General features: G+C 35.8%; 1 protein-coding gene across 3 annotated transcripts in view; it reads right to left on the bottom strand.

Moving 5' to 3' along the window:
* The window catches only part of SMARCC1 (SWI/SNF related, matrix associated, actin dependent regulator of chromatin subfamily c member 1), a 125,020-nt gene that overhangs the window by 83,403 nt on the left and 15,508 nt on the right, over positions 1–26,109 (bottom strand). For all 3 annotated transcript variants that reach the window (XM_024983285.2, XM_059880120.1, XM_059880121.1), the window contains exons 3-9: positions 24,712–24,797; positions 20,486–20,567; positions 19,314–19,406; positions 13,630–13,699; positions 8,642–8,711; positions 5,271–5,346; positions 387–512 (exon numbers count right to left, since the gene is read on the bottom strand). In XM_024983285.2, the coding sequence (XP_024839053.1) occupies positions 387–512; positions 5,271–5,346; positions 8,642–8,711; positions 13,630–13,699; positions 19,314–19,406; positions 20,486–20,567; positions 24,712–24,797 (603 nt within the window). The remainder of the gene's footprint in view (positions 1–386; positions 513–5,270; positions 5,347–8,641; positions 8,712–13,629; positions 13,700–19,313; positions 19,407–20,485; positions 20,568–24,711; positions 24,798–26,109) is intronic.

The following is a 26,109-nucleotide window of genomic DNA, read 5'->3' as shown; positions in this document are numbered from 1 at the left end:
CTGCATTAGCAGGCGGTTTCTTTACCACTAGCGCTACCTGGGAAGCCCAACAAAGTTATTAAAAAATATTAAAATTAAATCAGTTTTCCTGTGGAAAATATTTACTTTACAAAATTCATACTCAAGATCTAGAAACCAAAATCAGTTGTACTGCCTTACATAGTGCATGACCCACTTTAAACCTTAATGACTCTCTGAGACTGTCACGCTCCTTTTTGGGAGACACCAGCTCCTGAGATGGTCATTATGGCCATTTAGTAACTTTTTATAGACACTTGATGGCTGATGAGCCTTGCTTTGTACGTTAGTTTATTAATAAGATTTGATAAGATACAGGCCAAGGAAGAAAACACCAAGAGAAAAAAAAATGGTGCCGAACCAAATACCTCTTCATTCTTTGTTGAAATTCGCTGACGAAAACTCACGGGCTTCCTGTTCTCATCCACCTCATAATCCTCCTCATTCATCCATTCATTGAAAACATCAGTGTCCAAAATCCATTTTGCATGAACCTAAAATCACACCAAAGCATTAAGAGCTACATAAATAATAAAATGCTAGGAGTTTTAAAGTACTCAAAATGAAACAAGCTGATTTATTATACTTAAAGCTTCAATTCATATAGTTTAAAAATATGACTATTAATGACATATGAGTCACTTAACCATATCTAATTTTTATTCCACGTCTTTGATTGAGCAAATAGTAAAAAAGCATCACAAGTTTTGTGTGCACTGAGGTTTTGATAATCAAGACCCTTAAAGTTTATAATCATGTCCTCTTTTATTTCGTTTTATTAGGATATAACTGAAAAATAAAAGTGAAGGCATTTAAGGTATACACTGTGATTTGACATGTGTACCCTTTGTGACGGATTCCCCGCCCCAGTGAATCCATCCCTGCACATATTTATCTCGTGTGTGTGTTAGTATGAACATATGAGAGCATTTAAGCCTACTCAGCAAATTTCAAGTCTAAAATACACTGCTTTCAACTTTTTTCATATTTGACATTAGCTCCTCAGACCTAATTCATCTTACAGCGAAAACTAGTCTTCCTATTTCTCTTATTTCCCAATCCTTGGAATCCACTTTTCCACTGTTTCTAGGAGTAAATTTTTTTTTGTATTCTACATATAAGTGATACCATATGGTATTCGTATTTCACTATGTGGTTGATTTCACTAATCGCTGCATCTTTATCTTCACAAAAATCAGTGACAAAAACATTCAAAAACAGAAGGCCCAAGAAAATCATTTCCTTATGCATAAAGGATGTATCTATATTTATACATTCAATAACATTCTAAGTAATTACAAAAGATAAATTTTAGATAAATTTCAAATGTTACAGCATTTGAAAACTTAATAGTTTTTCAAAGTACTGAAAAGAATACATATATTTTAAAAGCAGAGAGGAAGATTCACATTGTACATTCTTTGCTATCCATCAGACCTTGGTAGAATTCTCTTAAGAAAGTATGTTAGGACAGTATGAGTCATTCTGCTGAACACCTTACAAACAATATGATCTCATTTAATCCCTCTAAAGCAATGCAGGTTAGCCTCTCCAGTCTTCTAATGAGCAAAAGGGGCAGAGTGTCAGTAAGCTGCCCAATTACCTACCCTACTAGAGAGAAAACTTAGATTTGCACTGAGTTGTGCCTAAGCTCTTAAACTACTATGCTCTATTAATCTTTCTCATAAAAACTCCTTCACATCAGAATAATATAATAGGTTGTACAATCTTACATAAAACCAGCCCAGTTTCCTTACCTATAAAATGATACTATGGTAAACTGCTATCAAGCCCAGTCCTAAACTTGTGATTTAGTGTATAAGTTCTAAACTTCTATGCAGAGTACGTCATGTGAAATGCTGGGCTGGATGAAGCACAAGCTGGATCAAGGTTGCCAGGAGAAATATCAATAACCTCAGATATGCAGATGACACCACCCTTATGGCAGAAAGTGAAGAGGAACTAAAGAGCCTCTTGATGAAAGTAAAAGAGGAGACTGAAAAAGTTGGCTTAAAACTCAATATTCTACATAAGACACTTCACTTTCTTTTTCCAGTTTTCAATGAGAGAATGGTTTGGATATAACCTCTTCAGTTACATTTAAGGGTGGTTTTTGTTGTTGTTTTTAAAAATCATCTTCCCTGAAGATAATGGAACAATACAAATACAGAGGGAATTGACACGCTTTACTGCAGGGTCAGATAGTGAACATTTTAGGCTTGCAAGCCATATGTTCTCCAGGTCTATTCAACTCTGCTGCTACAGTGTGAAATCAGCCACAGAATATATATAAATGAAGGGGTTTGGTGATCTATTAAAATTTTATATGCAAAAACAGGTGGCTTTAATTTATGTAAGAGGATACAATTTGCCAATCTTTGTCAAAGGGAAACATAGTTTTATCCAATTGACACTCCATATATCAGACTTAGTAGAGGAAAAAATTTCAAAATGTATAATTACTATAGATTATTCTGAGACGATCAGTGAAATCTGAAGAGAATTATACAACTTTACTGATATAAAAGATCTAAAGAAATAGGGAGATAAACTGCTTCCACAAATTGAGACACTCAATACTGTAAAGACGTCAGTTCTCTCCAGGTTGTTCTACAGATTAAATGTTAATTCCAATCAAAACTTCAATGAGTTTAATATGGACCTCAACAAACTGATTCTTAACTTTATACAAAAGTGCAAAGACCCAAGAGACTCCTGAAGAAAAAAGTGGGAGTACTACTCAGAACAAATCAACTAATTAAACTTCATAACTGCAAGAAACAAACCACGACTTGTGTAAAAGCTTACTTTTGACGGAAATGGCATGGGTCATTGGGAGAGAAATCCAGGTTCAATATTTTCCCACCCTGAATGGAGAGGTGATCTAACACCACATCAAGAAAAAATCTTTCCTACATCGTAACATGTTAAAAAATTAATTCCAAGAAGATTAAAGATCTATATACAAAATGCAAAACTAAAGAATAATTTTTCAAGATGATATAGGAAAATATTAAGATGACCTCAGTAGTGAAAAACAAAAAGCTAAGCTTACTAGGAAAATCTATTTTTAATACAAGTAACTGATGATATAACCATGCATGTTCTTATGCACAATATCTAAATAATATCCACAAAGAAAAAGACGATGCAATGGAAAAAAGCAAGAGGTAGAAACAAGCACTTCATAGAAGAAACACCAGAAGTGAAAGAAAAGGTGACATGAAAAGGTGACAAAGCTAACAGGCAGATGCAGAAAACAAACACATGGTTACCAAGGGAGAAAGGGGGGAGATTGACATAAACACACTACTCTACATAAAACAGATAATAAGAACCTATTGTGTAACACAGGGAACTCTGCTCAATACTCTGTAACGATCTATATGTGACTAGAATCTAAGAAAGACTGGATATATGTATAACTGATATATACTCTGCTATATAGAAGAACACAACCCTGAAAATCAACTATGCTCCAATACAAATTTATTTTTAAAAAATGACCAGGTCAAGCAGCAACAATGAAATACGAACAGTAGACTAAAATACCTAAAGACCCATTCCATATACATCTTTACTTCAAATGATTTGGAAAAAATATTTATATGCAAGTATCAAATAGTAACTCAAAAAGGGAGTAAAATGTTAACAGGCAAATGTGGATAATGGGTATACAGGTATGCCAAGTACTATTCTTTTTCTTGCAACTTTTCTGTAAGTTTGAAATCATTTCCAAATTAAAAGTTTATTTAAAACAAAAAGTAATTTTTGCTAACTCCATGTGGAATCTAAAGCTCAAAGGCTATCTCTCTGAAGGTCACACAATTGGAAATAGGCTGAACCAGGTCTAAAATGTAACACTTAGATCCAATTCAAGTGTTGCTTATCCTATGTAAAAGTCAATAAAAATCACATATAATCACTCATGGAAAAGAGCTACCTGTAAAAATACTAGGATAGGGACATTACAAAAAGAGTTTGGAACATCTTTTGTCCCAGAAAAGTACGAGGTACGCAAAAATGAATCAAACAATGCCAAAAGATCACAGGAGGCAGCTTAAAGGAGTTTCCACTGGCCAAATTCAGATAATTCATCAAAATGAAGTAGTACTGTCAGTGTTCTGTGAGTGCATGCAGAGCACAGACACACATCAAGGGAGAATGGAAGAGTTGTCCCCACTGTGAAATGCCACTGCAAACAGACAGCATCAGTCACAGAAATTATTCATGGATGAGCAAACCTTCAGACAGAAATTCAATTTAAAAAAAGGGTATTTCTGCACTCTCAAAGTTTTTCCCTATAAAATATCTTAAATGCTGATGAGAAAAATGGTAATGTTACAGTGAGAAAACCAGGCAGATAGTATCTTAACAAATGATCCAACCATCAGCCATAATGGGGAAAATGGACAATACGAGGTGTCTGGTATGATGCACTGAGAAGGCTACAGTATTAGGTATGGAATTCTGCAGCCCAAAGTGCACAGCTTGAATGTAATAATGAGGAAACATACAAACTAAAATTCAAGGACCTTCTACAACTATAACAACAACCTATGTATTTCAAAAATGACAATGTCACAGAAGAAAAAAAAAAAGAGCTGCAAGTTTCAGATTAAAATAGAATAGAGATGTAACAACTAAATGTAATGTGTGATCCTGAATTGGATCCTGGATCAGGGTAAAAACTTAAATATACAATAAAGCTTACTGTATCAACGGGACAATTCGTGAAAATGGAATATGGGTCCTGTATCAGGTAATAAATTATTTCAATAATTAATAAGAGGGGAATCTGGAAGAATATAAAACAGTGCTTGGCTTTGTACTATTCTTGCAACTTTCAAAATTATTTCCACACTAAAAGCTGAAAACATTATAATAGAAATGAACAGTAAGATGAGTCTATATAAAAGTCAAGCAAGCACTGCTCCTAGCCTTCCTAAATGACATCAACAATGTTCAACTCCACTTCTAACACTCCTTTCTCAGTATCTCAAACCACAATCTAACTTGGCTTTGAGGTGTCCTCAAACATCACTGCAGACATCTGATCTAAGACCTGGATAATGAGGTCTTCAAGACCATAGGTATCTCTTAATAGGATGATAAGAAAGAAAAGTCATCACTCTGTATATATTTCTTTAAAACACTGTTGTTAAAAATAGCTAAGAAGAGTTATTAACTTATGAAACAGTAAATTTTGTTTTTACTTTTTAAAAAATTCTGTTTTAAAAAGGATCTCTCACCTTCCATGGTTTTTCTGGAATCGGTGGATCTTCAATTTCTGCATCAACATCATTACTATGGACCCAAGTATCATAGCTATAAAAAAAAAATGAAAAAAGAAATTAGAACCCAAATTCATTCACTTTGATCTAGAGGTAAAAACACATTTTAGAAATACTGTTAGGATCCAGTAATAGCAAATTATCACATTCTTTTGTCTCTAACACTCTAACAAGAAAACTCTCCTGCAGAGGTCTACAGTAATCTTCATGTCGTGAAACCCAAAGGTTAAGCCTCTGTGCACAGAACTTTAACATGTTAACCACTCCTCAAAGGATGTCCCTTACTTGTCCTCTAAGACAGAGCTATTATCTGGCATTCCTTCTGGACACTAGCCTCTCCTCTGTCTCTATGGCTAGTTTCTCCTCTCCTCCCAAATCTCTTTAACACTGAAGCCCCAAGTTTCACTTTTTGGAACAATCCTCTTACCTATTCAATCCCTTGATGATCATCTCATGCAGTTCCACGGCTTCAAACATACACTGATGACTTGAAATCTTGTATCTGCCTATCTTCCCTCTTCTCTGAACTCTGGACTCATAAATTCAATTGCCAATTCCACATCTCTCATTATATGTCAAATAAAGCTTCCAAACTTAATACACTCAGAAGTCAACATATAATGCCATCCCAACCCCAACAACATGACCTAGCAAAAAATCCCAATTCCACTTTTCTTGTTGTTATGGCCAAAATCCTTGGACGATATCCTTGACTTCACTCTCAATTGCATCCTATAATCAAATTATCAACAACTTCTACCACTTCCACCTTCAAATTATGTCTGGAATCTATCTAACTTCTGACACTTCCACTCTGGGGCAAAGCCCCTGGGATTCCATTTTTCACAGAACAACCAGAGCAGTTTCTTTTAAAAGCTGTCAGTCCACACCACTCACTGTTTAAAACCTTCCAACTCACACTGAACTCAAGAGTTAAAAGTCAAAATCCTTACACTGGTTTGCCAAGGCTTCATGATCTGGTCCTATGACCTCATCTCCTAGTACTCCCTCTCACTCATGTTATACTCAACCACATGGGCTTTAGTAATGTGCTTTACATACACCAAGCGGGGGTCCCTTCACACCCTTTATATATGCTCCTCACTACCCAGATATACACCTAGCTCACTCCCTCCTATCTTCACATGTCTCTGCTCAATGGTTCTCTTATCAGTGAAATCCAACACACTGATATAAATTACTCCCCTCCCCCGCTACAACCTTCAAATAAGTATAAAATTACCTACCAAGTTACCTACTTTATCAATGCTCCTATATTGGCCAATAAATCATTATAAAACTAAGTCATAACTAAATGAAATATAAATACGGTAACAAGCACTGGCTGGCTTTAGCCACTTCTTAAAAGTTAGTTCAAAAGCATCTGGAACAAGTACAGCTCAACATACCTATAAACAGCACTGTGGTAAGTTTTCTAGGAACATTTAAACATGAACTGGCAGGAAAAAAGTTCCTCTGCCAAATAACTAACTATAACAGGTAAAGATTATGATGGTGATTAAAACTTATATTCTTTAAGTCTTAGTGAGAAAATGCTGCCCAAGAAGTGAGGACACAAACTAAGTTTCTAAAGATAATGAACTAACAAGGTCCCTTGAGAAGATAAGACATGAGCTAGCCATTACAATTTATTTGATTTATAAACAAAAGCCTAGCAAAAAGGCTAACATGTCTTATAAAGTGTTAACTATAAAATTCGTTTCAATCCTGTGCTTTATGGAGCTTGGCATAGATTTGAGTTTCCACCTAAGTGTTTCAAACTCCAATAGTTCCTGTGACAGTTCTTATAATGCTGAAAAGTTTAATAGTGCCGTGAATACCTAAAGCCTTGAGATAAGAAATGTTCTCTAGAAAGAATTTACCTAAATATTATTATTTTTTAAAAAATGTTAGTTCATGTAAAGTGGTCAATTATAGTTCAGAAAAGGTTGACAAGCAAGCTAACTTGATCTTGGTTCTAATTAATTCAACTTGTATAAAAACTGTTCTTTAAATTTTGAAGATACCAAAAAATGTATTTCTTTCTCAAAAAAATATATTTAACAAGTAAAATAAAGTTACTCAAACAGATTAACTTAAACACACCACATAACCAAGACATTATATGTCTCCTGATGAAGAACACACACCTATGCAAGTTTTGTTCCTTTCCTAAACTGAAATAGATTCTGATCAACTCTAGACCCAGAGAATGGAGAAACGTTCAAACACATCACAGTGACGCCATAAAAAATCCCAGTGTGGTAAAATCTGCACGACAAATAACCCAATTTCTTGAGTAATACACTGTAAGGAGGGGTGAAGACACAGGGAGAACCCACAGGGAGAACTGAAAAATACTTAGGAAATAAAACGACATAAGATGTGTTTAAATTCTAATTCTAACAAACATCAATCTTATCAATTAATCAAATGTATCATGTGTCAATGATTTGATATCTGACATTAAGGAATTCCCTGAAATTTTTTAGGTTTGAAACTGGCTTTATGCTTATTTCTTAAAAAATAAAACAAAAAACTTATCTTTCAGAAATGCATACTGAAATATTTATAACTGAAATACTGAAATGATGTCTTGGATTTGCTAACAAAAATGTGGTAGCAAAGGCTAAAAATGGATGTGGATACAGATGAAAGAAGACTGGTCTAACATGAAAAACCCAGAACGGAGAGTCTGTTCATTTGACAAAAGTGAAATGAACATGTGAACAGCTCTACCACAGGTTTAAGATAAAGGACGTGAAAGGTTATCCTTTTCCTACATTCCCTCTGTGCAGCCATAACATTAATAATAAGAGCCACTATTTTCAATGACATTAGTTCTTGTTTATACCATTAATTCACATTTAGATACTGAAACACAGTATGAGTTATGGTACATGCTTCATTTTATACATAATTTCATCCTTAATAAAGAATCCATAAACTGAAAAATAAAATGACCTATTTTTTAATAAAATGGCCTATTTTTTAAAAATAAATAAAACTAACAAGTCATTAAAACATCCAGAAGAAATATTCATTTCCTAAAGGAAACAAATCCAAATTAGCAGTTGGTATTAGACTGATTACTTAAAGACTGTCTTGACAAACACAGCAAACTTATCAGTTTAAGATAAATAAAGCCTGTGAACTCCACTGAACTCAGTAACTTAATAAATATGAAAGTCAGTAAGAGAATACTCAAAAGAACTGAGTTCACTGACTAAAACAAATCAACAAAATTGTTACTACTCAGAAAGCAAAACTATATATAAATAACTGATGAAACTGTTTATATACCAGGTCTAAGGACATTTCAACATTACCTGTCAGGGTAAAACCCCCAGTGTACTAACACCTGCTTGTCTTTTCTCATCACAGGTCTCAACCACTCTTCTGAAAGGGAAAAAGAGAAAAAACTTTAGTCAATCTGACAGAAGAGATGAATCAACTATTTCTTGGACTTAATTTCTACCTAGAGTTTTTGGTTTGCTAGAAGCTCCTCCAAAAATTCCTTATTAAGGGGAGGTTTTTCACTGGTTATTCAGACTTACTAGATTCTAGGTCTATTATCCATCACTCTTGATAAAACCAACTGTCTACTTCAGTAAAATACTCCCCCCTCCCACCCACCTGCCTATTTGTCGCCAGATCCACCCAAATCAAGACCACTATGTTCTTTACAGCTTCCTTTCCCACACAGAACCGCTCCTTCATTTTTCTGGTAAGCTTTGCAATTATGACACATCTTTCAATGTGTAAGCCATGCTTCAGCTCCTTGATGAAAGTTTTACCAATTGCTCTTTTCCCTCCAGATTCACTTTCTCTGGTATCCTACAGCACTTCATAGTGCTATATCAGAAGTTTTAGCAATAATACTTGATTATATGTGAATGACTTCCTGTTATTTTAGCCCACCCAACAAGAGTGTAAACAATATGACATAGTGTAGATACTTTCAAGTTTCCTGAACAAAAAGAGATGCACATGTATATAATCAGATGATTCTTGTTGATTTAATCATAGCTGAATCATATCTGCATTTCAGTACTTGTTATGATTCCTTTGGTAGCTTAGAAAATTCTGGTAGCTTAAAAAACCCATTTCCAGTACTAAAAAGGAACTAATGAGGTGATAACCCCTTGAATCTTGCAAAAAAGCAGAACAGAAAAACCAAGTGAAATCAGCTAAGTAAAACTGGCTTCTCATTGCCAACATCAACAGGGAATAGCCCCAGCTTCACTGACTAATGCCATGAAGTCCACAAACCTATAGGACAGGTTTCTGTCTCAACGAACTCAGTGTTGATGGGAAACCAGCATACTCGGAAAGCCTGGGCACCCACAAATCAAGAGTTCACTCAATGGCTTGTTGCAGCAACAGCAAACTTGTGGTACGGCAGTCAGACACTAGAGAGAGCAAGAGATTATAATTTCCTGAAAGAGAAACTAGCAAAGCTCTCTGAGAAATCATATATTCAAGCCCAGAAACTGTCTGATGGATGCCAGGTCTCAAGCTGGGCTTATCTGTGCAAGTCTTTGCCTGTATCAAGCCAGGCCATAAAGACTGAGAGATGCAGCTCTTTATCCAAATGCACAAAACACAGCAGGGAAAAAAAAAAATACAGGAAGTGAAAGGGAAAAAGGGCCAATCAAAGGAATAAAATGAATCAATCGTAAAGAAACAAACATCTATGGATTACCTGACAAATTCAAAATTATCATTTTAAAGAAGCTCAAAGTACTACAAGAGAACACACTTAAAACAACTAAACAAAACTAGGAAAACAATGTATGAACAAAATAAGAATTATCAACAAAGAGATTCAAACCATAAAAAAAGAACCAAACAAATTCTGGAGTTTAAGATTACAAGAACGAAACTGAAAAATTCTCTAGAGGGGTTCAACATCAGACTTGGCCAATCAGAAGAAAGAAAGCAAACTCAAAAACTGGTGGTTTGAGGATACATGTATATGTATAATGGAATCCCTTTGCTGTACACTTGAAACTAACACAATATTGCTAATCAACTATACTCCAATATAAAATTCCAAAAGTTTTTAAAAACTAGTCATTTAAAATTATCAAGTCAGAGAACAAAAAAAATTAAGAACAGATAAGAAAACCTAAGGGGCTTTTCTGTCTATCTAAATAATTTATTTTGAACAAGATATAGTCTGTTTTCCTCTTCTAAATAGTATCTAAATTTTTTAAAATTCTCTTTTCTTCTCTGAGGAAGTACACATTCTTTCTGCTAAAAGCAGTAATTCAACCCATGTTCTTAAACCAATCCCTTTATCCCTACCAGGTCTTAACTCAACTATGTGCTCTGCCCAGAAATATACTGTAAAGCCACCAATGAAAAACACAACCCAAACCATCTCCAGTTTCTTTTCCCTGTCATACATTCTGGGGCAATGGTGATCTTCCACCAACTCTACAACTTGCTCTCATTTGCAAGTTACTGAAATTCCATTCTCAAAGGTTATCAATTATTTCCTGATTGACCAAATGCCTTATATCAGGCTTTACTTTCTGTAGAAAAATTCCACTGCCCACCGCTTATATTTGGAAATGTTTTCCTTATCTTCCCTTGACTGTTAAAGATATGGACCATCCTGGTTTGCCATTTGACTTATCTCCTGTGCTCTCCTGATATGTGGATTTATCCCAGACAGTGGTTACACATCCCCTCATCCAGCAATTTGAGACCTTCCCAGTGGTTCCTGTTCTCTAACCAGTTTCCTTTTATCAGGTATCCCAGGAATCGGCTCCCAGGAAAATTCTCCATCTTTCTTCACCAAACCATCAAAATTTGTTTACCCTCTGCTTCACTCACCAAATAAAAACAAAACTCTTTAAATCAGACTCATGTTCTCTGACCTACTCACTCTTATTCCCACTATCCTGATACACAAAGTTCACCACTTGATTTTCCTCAAATTTCATAATTTACTACCTTTATGGTTTTATTTTGTGCCCCCTTTAGCATACCATATTCAAAATATTACTAATATCTTAAATATCACCTTTTATTTTAAACTTAACTAATCTATATAAAAGGCATACTGCATTTGAAAGAGTTTTACAACATGGTTGTAATGTGCTGAGGCTGGTACTGTTATCATCCGCAGTTACCTAAAACGGTGTATGTAATAAGCCCAACACAGAGCTTTGCTGAGAGTCAACATTTACTTGTCAGCTTCTCTAAGGTAAATCCTATATGTGAAGAAGCATATCTTACATTAAAAAATAGCTTCCAATATATTAAAATCAAAATGCTATCTCCTAACAATTACCATAACTACTGACAGCAACATACCAACCAACCATCAGTATGTAGTAATCCAGGTTGTGTTAAACAAAGGAGAAAAACAAAACCAGCATGAATAAAAAATCTAGATATAACAATTACAGTTCCAGTCTTTTGTAAAAGGTAATTTTTTTCAAAAAGTTCATAACCTAAAAGTTCCATACCAGCCTTATTGGAGGAGAGTTAGCCAACAACAGAATGCTATATACACAGCTAATTCACCACCTCCATCTAGTGGAAACCAACTGCTATTACCTAAAAGGATAAAAATCTGAGAAACCACCAATTAAACAGGGAAGGCAGAGTGAGGTTTCACATTTTATAAAAGTATCATAATCACAGAGCTAAAATTGTGACTGTTACAAATCAAATCAAGATTTCTGCATCAAAACGGATAATGAAAAGACCTGAATGTCATAGCTAAACTATAAAACTCTTAGAAGAAAGACAAGTGTTAAAACTTCATGACTCTGGATTTAGGAAATGGTTTCCTACATTTGACACCAAAAGCACGAGCAAGCAACCAACCAATCTAACCTCTTACAACTATAGTCATCTGTTGGAGCTGTAGTGATGTCCCCCTTCCATTCTTGACATTATTCTTTCTCTTTCTGTTGCTGATGTCACACGATTTTGTCTTATTAGTTTTTTCTAAGAACCATTTCTGACACCGTTCATCATCTTGCTATTATTACTTTCTAGTTCATTAAGTTTTGCCCTTGTCTTTATTATTATTTCCTTTTTCCTGTAGGTTCAACTTGCTGTTGTTTCTCTAAATTCTTCAGATAAATTTCTTGTGAACCACTGAATTTTCAGTCTTTCTTTTTTCCTAATACGTGCATTTAAAGATAAAGTTTTCCCTCTGAGCATAGCTTCGGCTGCATCCTACAAAATTTAATGTTCTCACACTTTATTATTCACTTCATAATTATTCAGCTCCAAAGTTTTCCCATTTCCATTATAGTTTCTTCTTTGACCCATGGATTATATGGTAATATGTTTCTTAACTTTCAAGCATACAAGGATTATCTGGTAATCTTTTTGTTATTGACTTCTAGCATAACTGCACTGGTCAGGAAAAAACGCTCAACATGGGGTAATTAGTCATTCAAATCTGATATAATTTGGCTTTTCATATAAGATGTCCTAAAGGGATATGATGTGCTTTACCAGAGACTTGATCCCTATAAGAGATCTCTCAATCTAAATTAGTTAACCTGGTTGACTAACTCACAGCTTGTATCCCAACTTTCCAACCTTTAAAAGAATGGTTAGCACAAATCTTTGTAAAAGGTACAAAATCATTTTTCATAAGTCTAATGAACTCTGGCCAATGACAAAATTAACTTTCATGACAGCCGAGTTAAAGATCAAAATCTGAATCACTATAAATTCACCAAACTAAAATATTGCTGAGGGGCCCTATTTAGACAGTAAGCCAATCTTCCCAAGAGATATTCCTTTATCTTGCAATTTCTCTTAATTTTCAGAACACAAGAGGTACAGCAAACATTAACAAAGTTAATATATAAGGCTGGCCTAGACTTAACAACCAGATAATGATTACCAACAAAGAAATAAGTCTAATGATTAGAAAAATGGGTATCACAGAGTTAGCTTGCTAATCATAACTCAGCAAAAATTAAAAACCCCTACAAACTTAACTTATCAATGAAATTTAATACTTAAAAGTATCTTATCTTTATTTTCTTTTATTTTTTTAAATATTTATTTATTAATTTATATCACTGCATCCAGTCTTATTCAAGGCAGGCATGACTTGGTAGTTGCCAGTAGCATGTGGGATCTTAGTTCCCCAGCCAGGGACTGAACCTGCATAGCCCCCATTGCATGGCAGGTTCTTAACCACTGGACCACCAGGAAGTCCCCAGAAGTCTCTTATCTTTAAAAAGCTGGTCATATTGTTTAAACCACTTGACATAACTTAAAAATCTAGTGAAGTATCAGTTTATTAGTTCATAACCAAAAACTAACTTACCATCCTCTTGTGAGGAAGGATATGGATAAACGTGGTGGGAAGCTTTTGACTTCTCATCAGTAAATGTTCCCTGGAAAGCAAATGAACAAGTAATGTAAAAATAAAACATACGACAAACAAATTATGAGATGCCAGATGCAAACTGCCTGGGAATTACAGGGGCATTATTCTACACCTTAAATTTTAACAGCACTATTTTAAGACTATAACATTTTTATTATTTTTATTCAAGGCAAGGGATAATGATTAACAAGAAGAAACAAAAACAAATTATCTATATACAGTTTATATTTTGTATAGGAAAATAATGCTCATGTATTAGCTAACTCTTGGCTTATTCTCTTCAGAACTCTCTCTCTCTGGGTAACTTTATCAGTAATTTGAATACCTTCAACTAATTTTGCAAGCTATTCCAAAGTCATCACAAATTATCAATGTTACCTGAAGTGAATCAATCCAAGTTTAAGGCCACGAGTCATAAGCTAGGGCCACATACATACAAGATGGACATTTGACTTCACTCCAGTATATATGTATGCTACTGCTGTCTTAAGTCAATGACAGAATGCTGAAGTCAAGTTCTGGCTAAGCCACAGCTAGAATACTATATACAGTCTAGAACATGACGTGGAAGTCATCTATTTTTATTTTATTATTATTATTTGGGGGGGGGGAACATACGGGATGCAGGATCTTAGTTCCCCAACCAGGGATAGAACCCATGCTCCCTGTATTGGGATTACAGAATCTTAACCACTGGACCACCAGGGAAGTCCCATGACTTGAAGTCAGTTACACACAAAAAAAGCTCATTCTTGGGACTTCCCTGGTGGTCCAGTGGCTAAGACTCTGTGCTCCCAGTGCAGGGGGCCTGGTCAGGGAGCTAGATCCCATACACTTCGACTAAAGATCCCACATGGTGGAGAAAAGGGAACCCTCTTACACTGTTGGTGGGAATGCAAACTAGTACAGCCACTATGGAAAACAGTGTGGAGATTCCTTAAAAAACTGGAATTAGAACTGCCTTATGATCCAGCAATCCCACTGCTGGGCATACACACTGAGGAAACCAGAAGGGAAAGAGACACATGTACCCCAATGTTCATCGCAGCACTGTTTAGAATAGCCAGGACATGGAAGCAACCTAGATGTCCATCAGCAGATGAATGGATAAGAAAGCTGTGGTACATATACACAATGGAGTATTACTCAGCCATTAAAAAGAATACATTTGAATCAGTTCTAATGAGGTGGATGAAACTGGAGCCTATTATACAGAGTGAAGTAAGCCAGAAGGAAAAACACCAATACAGTATACTAACGCATATATATGGAATTTAGAAAGATGGTAACGATAACCCTGTATACGAGACAGCAAAAGAGACACTGATGTATACAACAGGCTTATGGACTCTGTGGGAGAGGGAGAGGGTGGGAAGATTTGGGAGAATGGCATTGAAACATGTGAAATGTCATGTATGAAACGAGATGCCAGTCCAGGTTCAATGCACGATGCTGGATGCTTGGGGCTGGTGCACTGGGACGACTCAGAGGGATGGTATGGGGAGGGAGGAGGGAGGAGGGTTCAGGATGGGGAACACATGAGAAATAAAGGAATAAAAATTTAAAAACATAAAAAAAAAAAAAAAGAGGTACAAACTACTACATATAAAATAAACAAGCTACAAGGACATACAGTAAAAAAAAATAAAAATAAAAAAAAATAAAGATCCCACATGCTGCAACCAAGATCCAACTTGGCCAAATAAATAAATGCTTTTTAAAAAATGCTCATTATAGAAACCATAAAAATAACAAGAAGTTTTAAAATCAGGTATAAGTAGCACATTAACATATTATCTAATTTTGTCTTTGACAATGAGTATTTACTAAATATTACAATCAGAAAACACTATAATGCAATTTTCAATGGAAAGAAAACTTTATAAACTTCTCAGATTTAGGGCTATCTAAAAACGACTCTTGTGCTTGTGCATGCACAGTTGTGCCCAACTCTTTGCAACCCCGCGGACTGTAGGCCACTGGGCTCCTCTCTCTATGGAACTTTCTGGACAAGAATACTGGAGTGGGTTGCCATTTCCTACCCCAGGGGATCTTCCTGGCCCACGGATCAAACCTGCGTCTCCTGCATTGGCAGGCAGATTCTTTACCACTGACCCATGTAAAGATGAAATAGCTACCAAAGAAGGCAAAGAATTCACAATCACCAGAAGTATTAGAGCACACTTCTAACAGCCAGAGGAAAGGTTAAAAAGGGAATGTCAACATCTAATGTGTGAGGCAGCAGTCAGAAGAGCACACTATTGAGGACTCTGGCCTCCAGAGTCCATCAGAGAGGCCTGGGTTTGTACCCTAGCTCTACCATGTACTACTTAACATGACATGGGACAAGTCATGTGCTTGTCATGTTTTTGTGCTTCAGTGTCTTCTGTGAAATAAAGTGGTAACAATAAAATGTGTTTTACAATAATTTTGTTAGGACTAGGTTAATAGACACAATGAGCTAACAACAGTGAGAGGCACACTGTAAGTGATCAATCAATAGAGTTATTAGTGCATTTTGAATGCTTGAGCAAAGGCCTGATCATCTGATCTTATTATTACTTTCAAAGAATGTTAGGGAAGGGATCTTGAAACCAGGAAGCTCTTTTTATCTTTCTGGAGGTTATCCTTAGAAAACAATCACTGAGTCAGATTTCCTAAGAACTATGACACCTAAATGTTCAGTATTAAATTGCAGGAAAATATATAAACTTTTCCCAGGATGATTTCAGAGCAATAAGAGTATATAATTTTAGCTTGAAAGCAGAAACCCACTGGTTAACTTGTTCCATTTATGCCCTCTAACATTCCACCTGTAATTAAGCTACATTTGACGGTCACTCCAATAAAGAATCTAAAAGAAAAAAGGTTAAGTGACTTGTTCAAAGTCATAATAATAGTTAAAAACAAAAACAATTCCACTTCAGACTGCCTGATTTAAAGCCACAATCCTATCACTCTTCTCTTTTGTACAGATGTTATAGGTAAGAAAAAGACTATACTAAATTTCCAATTTTTAGAAGTACAATATCAGAGGGGTTTCCCTGGCGGTCCACTGGTTAAGAGTCTGTGCTTCCACTGCAGGGGGCACAGGTTTGACAACTTGGTTGGGGAACTAAGATCCTGCATGCCGCACAGTGCAGCCAAAAAATTAAAAAAGAAAATATAGGTGGTCATTTTCAGCTCTGTAGTGATCTAAATGGTAAGGAAATCTAAAAAACAGGGGATACATGTATATGTGGGCTTCCCTAGTGGCTCAGCAGTAAAGAATCCACCTGCCAATGCAGTAGACACAGGTTCAATCTCTGGGTTGGGAAGATCCCCTGGAGGAGGAAATGACAAACCCACTCTAGTATTCTTGCCTGGGATATTCCATGGACAGGGGAGTGTAGTGGGTTACAGTCCATGGAGTCACAGAGTCAGACACAACTTAGCAAGTAAACAACAATATCATGTATATGTAAATCTAATTCACTCTGCTATATAGCAGAAACTAACACAACATTTCAAGCTGGTTTTAGAAAAGGCAGAGGAACCAGAGATCAAATTGCCAACATCCGCTGGATCATGGAAAAAGCATGAGAGTTCCAGAAAAATATCTATTTCTGCTTTATTGACTATGCCAAAGCCTTTGACTGTGTGGATCACAATAAACTGTGGGAAATTCTGAAAGAGATGGGAATACCAGACCACCTGACCTGCCTCTTGAGAAATCTGTATGCAGGTCAGGAAGCAACAGTTAGAACTGGACATGGAACAACAGACTGGTTCCAGATAGGAAAAGGAGTACGTCAAGGCTGTATATTGTCACCCTGCTTATTTAACTTACATGCAGAGTACATCATGAGAAACGCTGGACTGGAAGAAACACAAGCTGGAATCAAGATTGCCGGGAGAAATATCAATAACCTCAGATATGCAGATGACACCACCCTTATGGCAGAAAGTGAAGAGGAACTAAAAAGCCTCTTGATGAAAGTGAAAGAGGAGAGTGAAAAAGCTGGCTTAAAGCTCAACATTCAGAAAACTTCTGAAGATCATGGCAGCCGGTCCCATCACTTCATGGGAAATAGATGGGGAAACAGTGGAAACAGTGTCAGACTTTATTTTTGGGGGCTCCAAAATCACTGCAGATGGTGACTGCAGCCATGAAATTAAAAGACGCTTACTCCTTGAAGGAAAGTTATGACCAACCTAGATAGCATATTCAAAAGCAGAGACATTACTTTGCCAACAAAGGTCCAGCTAGTCAAGGCTATGGTTTTTCCGGTGGTCATGTATGGATGTGAGAGTTGGACTGTGAAGAAGGCTGAGCGCCGAAGAATTGATGCTTTTGAACTGTGCCTTGGACTGCAAGGACATCCAACCAGTCCATTCTGAAGGAGATCAGCCCTGGGATTTTTTTGGAAGGAATGATGCTAAAGCTGAAACTCCAGTACTTTGGCCACCTCATGTGAAGAGTTGACTCATTGGAAAAGACTCTGATGCTGGGAGGGATTGGGGGCAGGAGGAGAAGGGGATGACAGAGGATGAGATGGCTGGATGGCATCACTGACTCAATGGACGTGAGTCTGAATGAACTCCAGGAGTTGGTGATGGACAGGGAGGCCTGGCATGCTGCGATTCATGGGGTCACAAAGAGTCGGACACGACTGAACTGAACTGAACTGAACTGAACACAACACTGTAAAACAATTATACTCTAATAAAAATTTTTAAAAAAGCAGTATTAGCAATATTTGCTTTGAAAACTTAGAAGATAACTTTAATAAATGCTAAAATATAATTCAACCAGCAATTTCTCTTGCAGCAGGAAAAAAAAAAAAACATCTATTTCATGAGGTTTCTCAACCAACTCTAACACCAACTCTAACATATGGTAAAACTTTGTCATTCAAGTGATGTTGCTTCAAAAAATTATCTTGAGTGTCCTCAGCTAGTTTACCATGACAAAGATTTGCTTACAGTTTAGCCACATATGTAGTCACAGACCTATACATGCATAAATACCCAAGGTCTTCACCACAATAAAGTTAGAGAAAGGAAGTGAAGATGTGAGAAGATAGCACTGGTACATGTAAACCAAGAGAAGGAAGTTTGTAGAGAAAACAGAATCTTCCAGTCATTTTTTCAACACTACAAATATAAATACAATACATATAATGGGAGAGAGGCAGGTTTACTTGAAGTAATCTTCGATCTCTTCCTACCAATAACCGTGTCACTAGCTCTCACTGTTTGACTTTGTAATTACAGGGATGCACAGTACACTGGTCTCTTTAACTCTAAAAAGACATATTTCATTGTAAGACTGTTATGAATCCACACCAATGGCTTTATTAAATGCTACTCCAGGAAACAGCCATGTATCAAATCATCACATTGGATACCTTAAATTTATAATGTTATGTATCAATTATATCTCAATAATGCTAGTGGGAAAATGCTATTCTAGGCTAAGAATTGAAGGCAAGGGGAGAGAGAAGAAAACTTGGGACTAACCCAAAGAGAGGAACTTTCACTTTATGCATATATATATAGAAATCAAAAGATATAATTTATAGCTGAGATTCACAAGAATTCTATATACACAATGTTTCTGAAGTGATCATGTATATTACCTGATGTCGTTTGATTATATCTTTCAATTTGTTAGCCAACTTCAGATCAATGTCTGGAATGAGGTAGATGTTGGGTCTGGCCAGACAATTGCTCTGAGGGAAAAAGAAAACATTTCCAAATTCTTAGTTTTGAAATAATGTCACATTACTTATGCATTTACCTTAATGACAAAAGTTGGCACTCAAAGCCAAACTGCTTAAAATAGGAAGACATACTTTGCTGTAGCATGTAAAAGCCTTATTTCAATACAAAACCTAGGTGTTCAGCAGGCTACTTAATGCCATTCACTGATGAAAAAACTGCTAAGACTCATGACCTACAGAAATTCATTATACTTTTCATTAAGGTATTATATTGATAAATTAATCCTAGTCAATTTTACCTGGACTCGAGAGTCTAAGTCTCATGTAGCATTTTCACCTAACCTGGGGGGTGGAGGGTAGAGGGGGGTACATGGGGAGGGATGCCCAATTTGCTTCATCATTTAATTTACTTAAAATATAAAAACTGAATTATAGCTCTTTCCCCCCATTTCTAATCTTACGAATAGCAACGATTAAAACATGCATATTAACTCCCCAAACCATCACCAAAAATTAGACAAGATACAGAAACTGCTCAGTTATTTCTCTTAGTTAAGAGCCCATGAGAAAAGTTTCAGGAATTAAATTAATGATAATACCCAGCAGAATTGTCAGTCCCCTCTCCCCACGAAGGTTAATTCAGTGATTATTAAAAATTACTTATTAGTAAAAACACTAAGAAAGAAAAGAAGAAAATTAAGTGTTCTCTTCTCCAAGTTATAATCTAGTTGGGGAAATAAGATTTCTATTTACGGTACAGCCATGAAACAAATCCAAAGAAAATGACTGTATAAACAAATGACTACTAGGATGAAAGAATGTTCACATTAAATATGAAAGATCTAAATAATGGATTAGTGAAATTACTAAAGAAAATATTATGAATTATCTACCATGTTTAAGAAAAATATTCTGTAAATGACATAGTCATACCTTATAGCTCTAATCCCCAAAACTCATAAAAATAATACAATAATAGATTTCAGGAAACTTTTCTCCCTTTGATCTTTGAGCTAGAATAAAGCCAATCTTAGAATTAAAAGCATATTAAAGAAAAAAAGTTTTAACAATCAAATTTTCTGAGTTACCTGAAGCAATGTTTTTTCAATGTTCATAAACATTTCAACATTACGATCCATTCGGGATGGATTCTGCAGATCAAACCTCCGCCTGTAAGCAAAAAATCATTAGTTAATTTGCCTCCGACTTTAAACAAAAGTGAAAACTTGGTTTTAGTACCCAATACAAGTGAGCTCAAAAGATCTGGATATTAAAATAGCACTCTACAAAATGTATAACATATTTTCTTGGCAGTATGAGAAATCAATGTCAACACTGTCATAAAACATTACATTTAATGATATTCAATCTACTCCAGTCAAAATGAACTACCCAATTCAAGAAGCGTCCCCTGTTTTCTGTAGATCTAAGATATTTTACATCATATATAAAAAAGTAATCCACAGATCCAAAGGCAGTGAACTACTATACCGTTCTCCAAGTATACGGAAAGTGTCTACTTTATATATGCTTAAAAGTTATCTGTTCAAAGTCAAGAGTGTCTATAATGCTCTTAAGAGCCCACTACTGTCCCAAATGTGGTAAAATTCATCTATTTACCTACACTTCAACTCCTTCCCGAATGTTTATCTAAATACCCAAGAATAACATGTTACTGTTATTTCTACCTATTCTTAGTCATTTCCAGAGATTCAGTTCAGTCAGCTCAGTCACGTCCGACTCTTTGCGATCCCATGGACTGCAGCATGCCAGGCTTCCCTGTCCATCACCAACTCCTGGAGCTTGCTCACACTCATGTTCATTGAGTCGGTGATGCCATCCAACCATTTCATCCTCTGTCATCCCCTTCTCCTCCCACCTTCAATCTTTCCCAGCATCAGGGTCTGGAATTCCATCACCTCCACTAGCTTTGTTCACAGTGATGATTCCTAAGGCCCACTTGACTTCACATCCAGGATGTCTGGCTCTAGGTGAGTGATCACACCATCGTGGTTATCTGGGTCATGAAGATCTTTTTTGTATAGTTCTTCTGTGTATTCTTGCCACCTCTTCTTAGAATCTTCTGTTTCTGTTAGGTCCATACTGCTTCTGTCCTTTATTGTGCCCATCTTTCCCTCAGTATCACTAATTTTCCTCAAGAGACCTCTAATCTTTCCCATTCTATTGCTTTCTCCTAAACACTTTGGTTGGGATAAAGCCTTTTCTTCAGGAGGAAAAGGGGGCAACAGAGGATGAGATGGTTGGATGGCATCATCACCTCAATCGACACGAGTCTGAGCAAACTCTGGGGCATAGTGAAGAATAGGGAGGCCTGATGTGCCACAGTCCAGGGGATCGCAATGAGTCGGACATGACTGAGTGGCTGAACAACAAGGACATAATACAATTCTACAAGACAACCTGTTATTTTTTTTAATGTAGTTTTTTCAGGAAAAGAAGAAGAAAGAGTAAGAAAGAAAATCAGAAATGTTCTAAGAGGCTTAAGAATCAGGCTTCCCTGGTGGTTCAGTGGTGAAGAATTCAAGGTCAATGAGGGAGACATGGTTCAATCCCTGGTCCATGAAGATCCCACATGCTGAGGAACAACTAAGCCCATGCATCACAACTACTGGGCCCGTGCTCTAGAGCTGTGTGCCACAGCTAGAGAGTAGCCCATGCTCTCTGCAACTAGAGAAAAGCCCACACAGCAACAAAGACCCAGAAGAGCCAAATATTTTAAAAATTATTTTAAAAAGAGACTTAAAAGAGTCATATGAACCAACTGTAGTGTATGAATCTTGTTTGGATACTGTTTAAAACAAAATATAAAAAATATTTGTGAGATTATCAGGGAAACAAGCACTAAGTAGATAGTATTTAACAATATTGAAAAAGTACTGATAATTTTCTTGGCTGTGATAATGGTACTGTTATCATGCTTTCTTAAAATCTAAAAATTAAAAAAAAAAAAAAATCTAAATTTTTTTGATCATGCCATGCAGCATGCAGGATCTTAATTCCTCAACCAGGGACTGAACCATGACCCCTGCATTGGGAGTGCAAAGTCTTAACCACTGGACTGCCAAGAAAACCTTTAAAATCTAATTTTAGAAATAAATACACAGAAGTATTTACAGATGAAATTCTATAAAGCAGAAGATGCATGACTAGAAATAGTTCACTGTATTAGTCTTTCTTCTTTTATGTATAATTTATATTTTCCATAATAATAAACCAAAATGGCTTGCCAAACAGTAATTTGATAACATGGCACATTAACGCTTTTCTGAATCTACAGTATAAGTAAGCAAAAGTACATATATGAATATTAAGAAAAACTGAACAAAACAGGTAAATACAGTATAACCTTTACTTGAAATATTTTATCTGACTTATTTTTAAATTACCAAGAGTATTTAAACTTTACTTTTTAAATTATGCAAAGATGCTCAAACCTGCCCAAAAGGGAAATGTAAATTAAACTAAAATTATAAAACCTTTTTCAAATCTATCACAAATTACTTGGATGAAAAGATGGAGGTAATACAAATAAATACAACTGCTGGCCAGTGAAAGGGGAAAAGGTACACTGTTAATACATTCTGGTTGGACAATAAATCAGTACAATTTTGTTTGAAAATTTGCCAATTGTTTGTATTATGTTTCATGTTATTTCAACCTGAGTATCTTAATTCCTTATGATCTCATCTGAGTCAGCAGCAGAATCAAGATGACAAGCCACTATTCAAGTGCCCAACTGGGTGGACAGTTAAGATATGCACTGTTGGAACATAAGAGATCCACTCACTGCAAGTGTGTAAATCACAGGAGACAGGGGAAGGTGTGTACTGCAACTGGTTTATAATTGTACTTGAAAGAGGATAATTCTGCTACAGTCTGAGAAGATTTGGAAAAATTATTATTCTTCACTCCTCTTAAAGTCTGTAACTCTATCCTTTACTTCTTTGTTGGCCTGATATTTAAGCCATAGATGATTTATTTCATGTAGCCTTCTAAACCACCTGAAATCTTTTCAGATAAAAATATTTCATTGTATTGATACACTAAATAAGCAAGTTTCATAATGACTTAGGAAGTCATTTCACTTTGAGACTCTGCCCTCAAGAGTCCAGGCTGGACTTGGGAGACACAAGCTGAACAAGAAAATCAACAAAGGAAAGAGTTCCAACTGTGATCTAGAGTGCAGACACAAAACATGTATGAGTCCCCAGACATGCTGTCAATCCTATCAACAAACCAAGGAATACTCTAGTGAGAGCACAACACCAGAGCTGCAAAGAGAACTGAAAAACAGGAAGCTAGCTCTGATGACAACAAACTCTCATGCTCATTTAATCAATCAAATAATATCTATTAAATACCCATTCATATACATAAAGTTCTAGTAAATAAGATATATGTCTGTATCTCTTTCCACTTACCATAAATAAGTCATTTACTTATAAACTTTTCCTGATTACTGATGCAAATACTTACTGGCATTTCTCAATCATAAGGTATTGGATTAGCTTACTTTTTACGTTAAAAGACACAAATTACGTGAATATTCTCCTGGAAAGATGCTAAGATTATAAACCGTACAACACAACTAAAACCACCAAACAACTTCAATACACTTCAGCGCCCTCCTAATCCCTAACCTCACCCTTATCCTTGAAACAGAACCATCATCATTAAACACTCAGTAGTCCTAACAGCTGAACTTCCCATCCTGAGATGGAGAAAACCCAAGAGTTCAAGAAAGAAAAGGAGGAAAGCACCGAGAAAGACAGAGAAAGGAGAAAAGGAAGAGTAAAAGGAAAAGCAAAACTGTAGGAAAAAAACCACCAGGAATTCCCTTCCTAGTTCCATCACTGCCCTCATGACCACCTGCACCCCTCTGAGCCAGACTCCTTTTGTGTTCCGAGGGGGGCAAGCTGGATGACTCTTACTTGGAAGTCCACAGAACACTTAAAACTGTTATCTTTCAGCACACTGTAAGTTTATAATAAACATTTATGTATTTCATAGTGAGCCTACCTTCCAATGTGCTAATAATGTACATCCATCTATTATCTACATGTGACCGTACATGAAAAATATCCTACATAATAAATGTAACAGTTGTTTGATATTTTTCTTGGTTGTGGGCACAAAAGTAAATTAGGGCCCTAGATAAAAGACAACGTACTTTGGGATATTAATCATAATATGCTGATAGAATTCTATAATGCTATATCAAGGAGTAACAGGTTTAACGTTGGAAAAGTTACACACATCACAGCAAAACATGCAAATAAATAAAAAAACTTACCATCCCTGTTCATTTTTGTATTTGTAAGCAGCCCCAAGAATGTGACACAAGGTGCCTCCAGCTTTGAAATCCATGAAACATTTTGCCTAAAAGATGATACAAGTTACACATGAGAAAAAAACTTCTGACAATTACTCCTGTCTGAACTCTAAGCTTTTTACCTAAGTGCTAGCTCATTTGTGTCTGACTCCTTGCAACCCCATGGGCAGTAGCACGCTCCTCTGTTCATGGGATTTCCAAGGCAAGTATACTGGAGTGGATTGCTATTTCCTTCTAAAGAGGATCTTCTAAAGCCAGGGATTGAACCTGCCTTAACAGTTGGATTCTTTACCACTAAGCCACCTGGGAAGTCTAAGCTTTATATAAACTCAAAATTATAAACTACTCCTAATTCAATAACTTCCTTACTTTTTTGGAACAAATTGAGGCACAAAAAAAATGTTTCTAGTTTTAAGTAAACAGTCTATGAAAAAAAAGACTTACAAAAGATACATCAAATTTTTTCAGCAGAAAACATTAATGGACAAATTAATGATATACTACTAACTCCACTGGTAAATTTCAATTTAAAAAACTAAGTAAAATTCAAATTTTAAAATGTATAATAAGAAATATCAAGCCAACTTCACCGATGAACATAGACGCAAAAATCCTCAACAAAACACAAGCAAACCGAATCCAACAGTACATTAAGAAGATCATACACCATAATCAAATGGGATTTACCTCAGAAATAAGCGAGGGTTTTTCAATATCCATAAATACACAATAACAAACTGAAGAAATCATATTATCATCCCAACAGATGCAAAAAAAGCTTTTGATAAAATCCAACATCCATTTATGATTAAAAAAAAAAAAAAAACCATTCTCCAGAAAGTGGGCACAAAGGGAACATATCTCAACATAATAAAGGCCATACATGACAAACCCACAGCTAAGATCATACTCAATAAAAACTGAAAGCATTTCAGTAAAAAAAACTGAAAGCATTCCTTTAAAGATCAGGAACAAGACAAGGATACCCACTGATACCACTCTTCTTCAACATAGTCTTGGAAGTCCTAGACATAGCAGTCAGAGAAGGAAAAGAAATAAAAGGAATCCAAATTGGAAAGTAAGAAATAAAACTATCTTCAGATGACATGATACTATACATAGAAAATCCTAAAGACACTACCAGAAAACTTCTAGAGCTCATCAATGAATTTGGAAAAGGTGCAGAATGCAAAATTAATATATAGAAATCTGTTGCATTTTATACATTAACAACAAAAGATCAGAAAGAGAAATTAAGGAAACAACCCAACTTACCATCATAACAAAAGAGTAAAATACCCAAGAATAAACCTACCTAAAGAGGCAAAAAACTTGTACTCTGAAAACTGTAAGATGCTA

This window comes from Bos taurus, chromosome 22 (assembly GCF_002263795.3).
Source record: "Bos taurus isolate L1 Dominette 01449 registration number 42190680 breed Hereford chromosome 22, ARS-UCD2.0, whole genome shotgun sequence".
NCBI classification, from domain to species: Eukaryota; Metazoa; Chordata; class Mammalia; order Artiodactyla; family Bovidae; genus Bos; species Bos taurus.
This window is presented reverse-complemented; position numbering and strand designations above follow the sequence as displayed.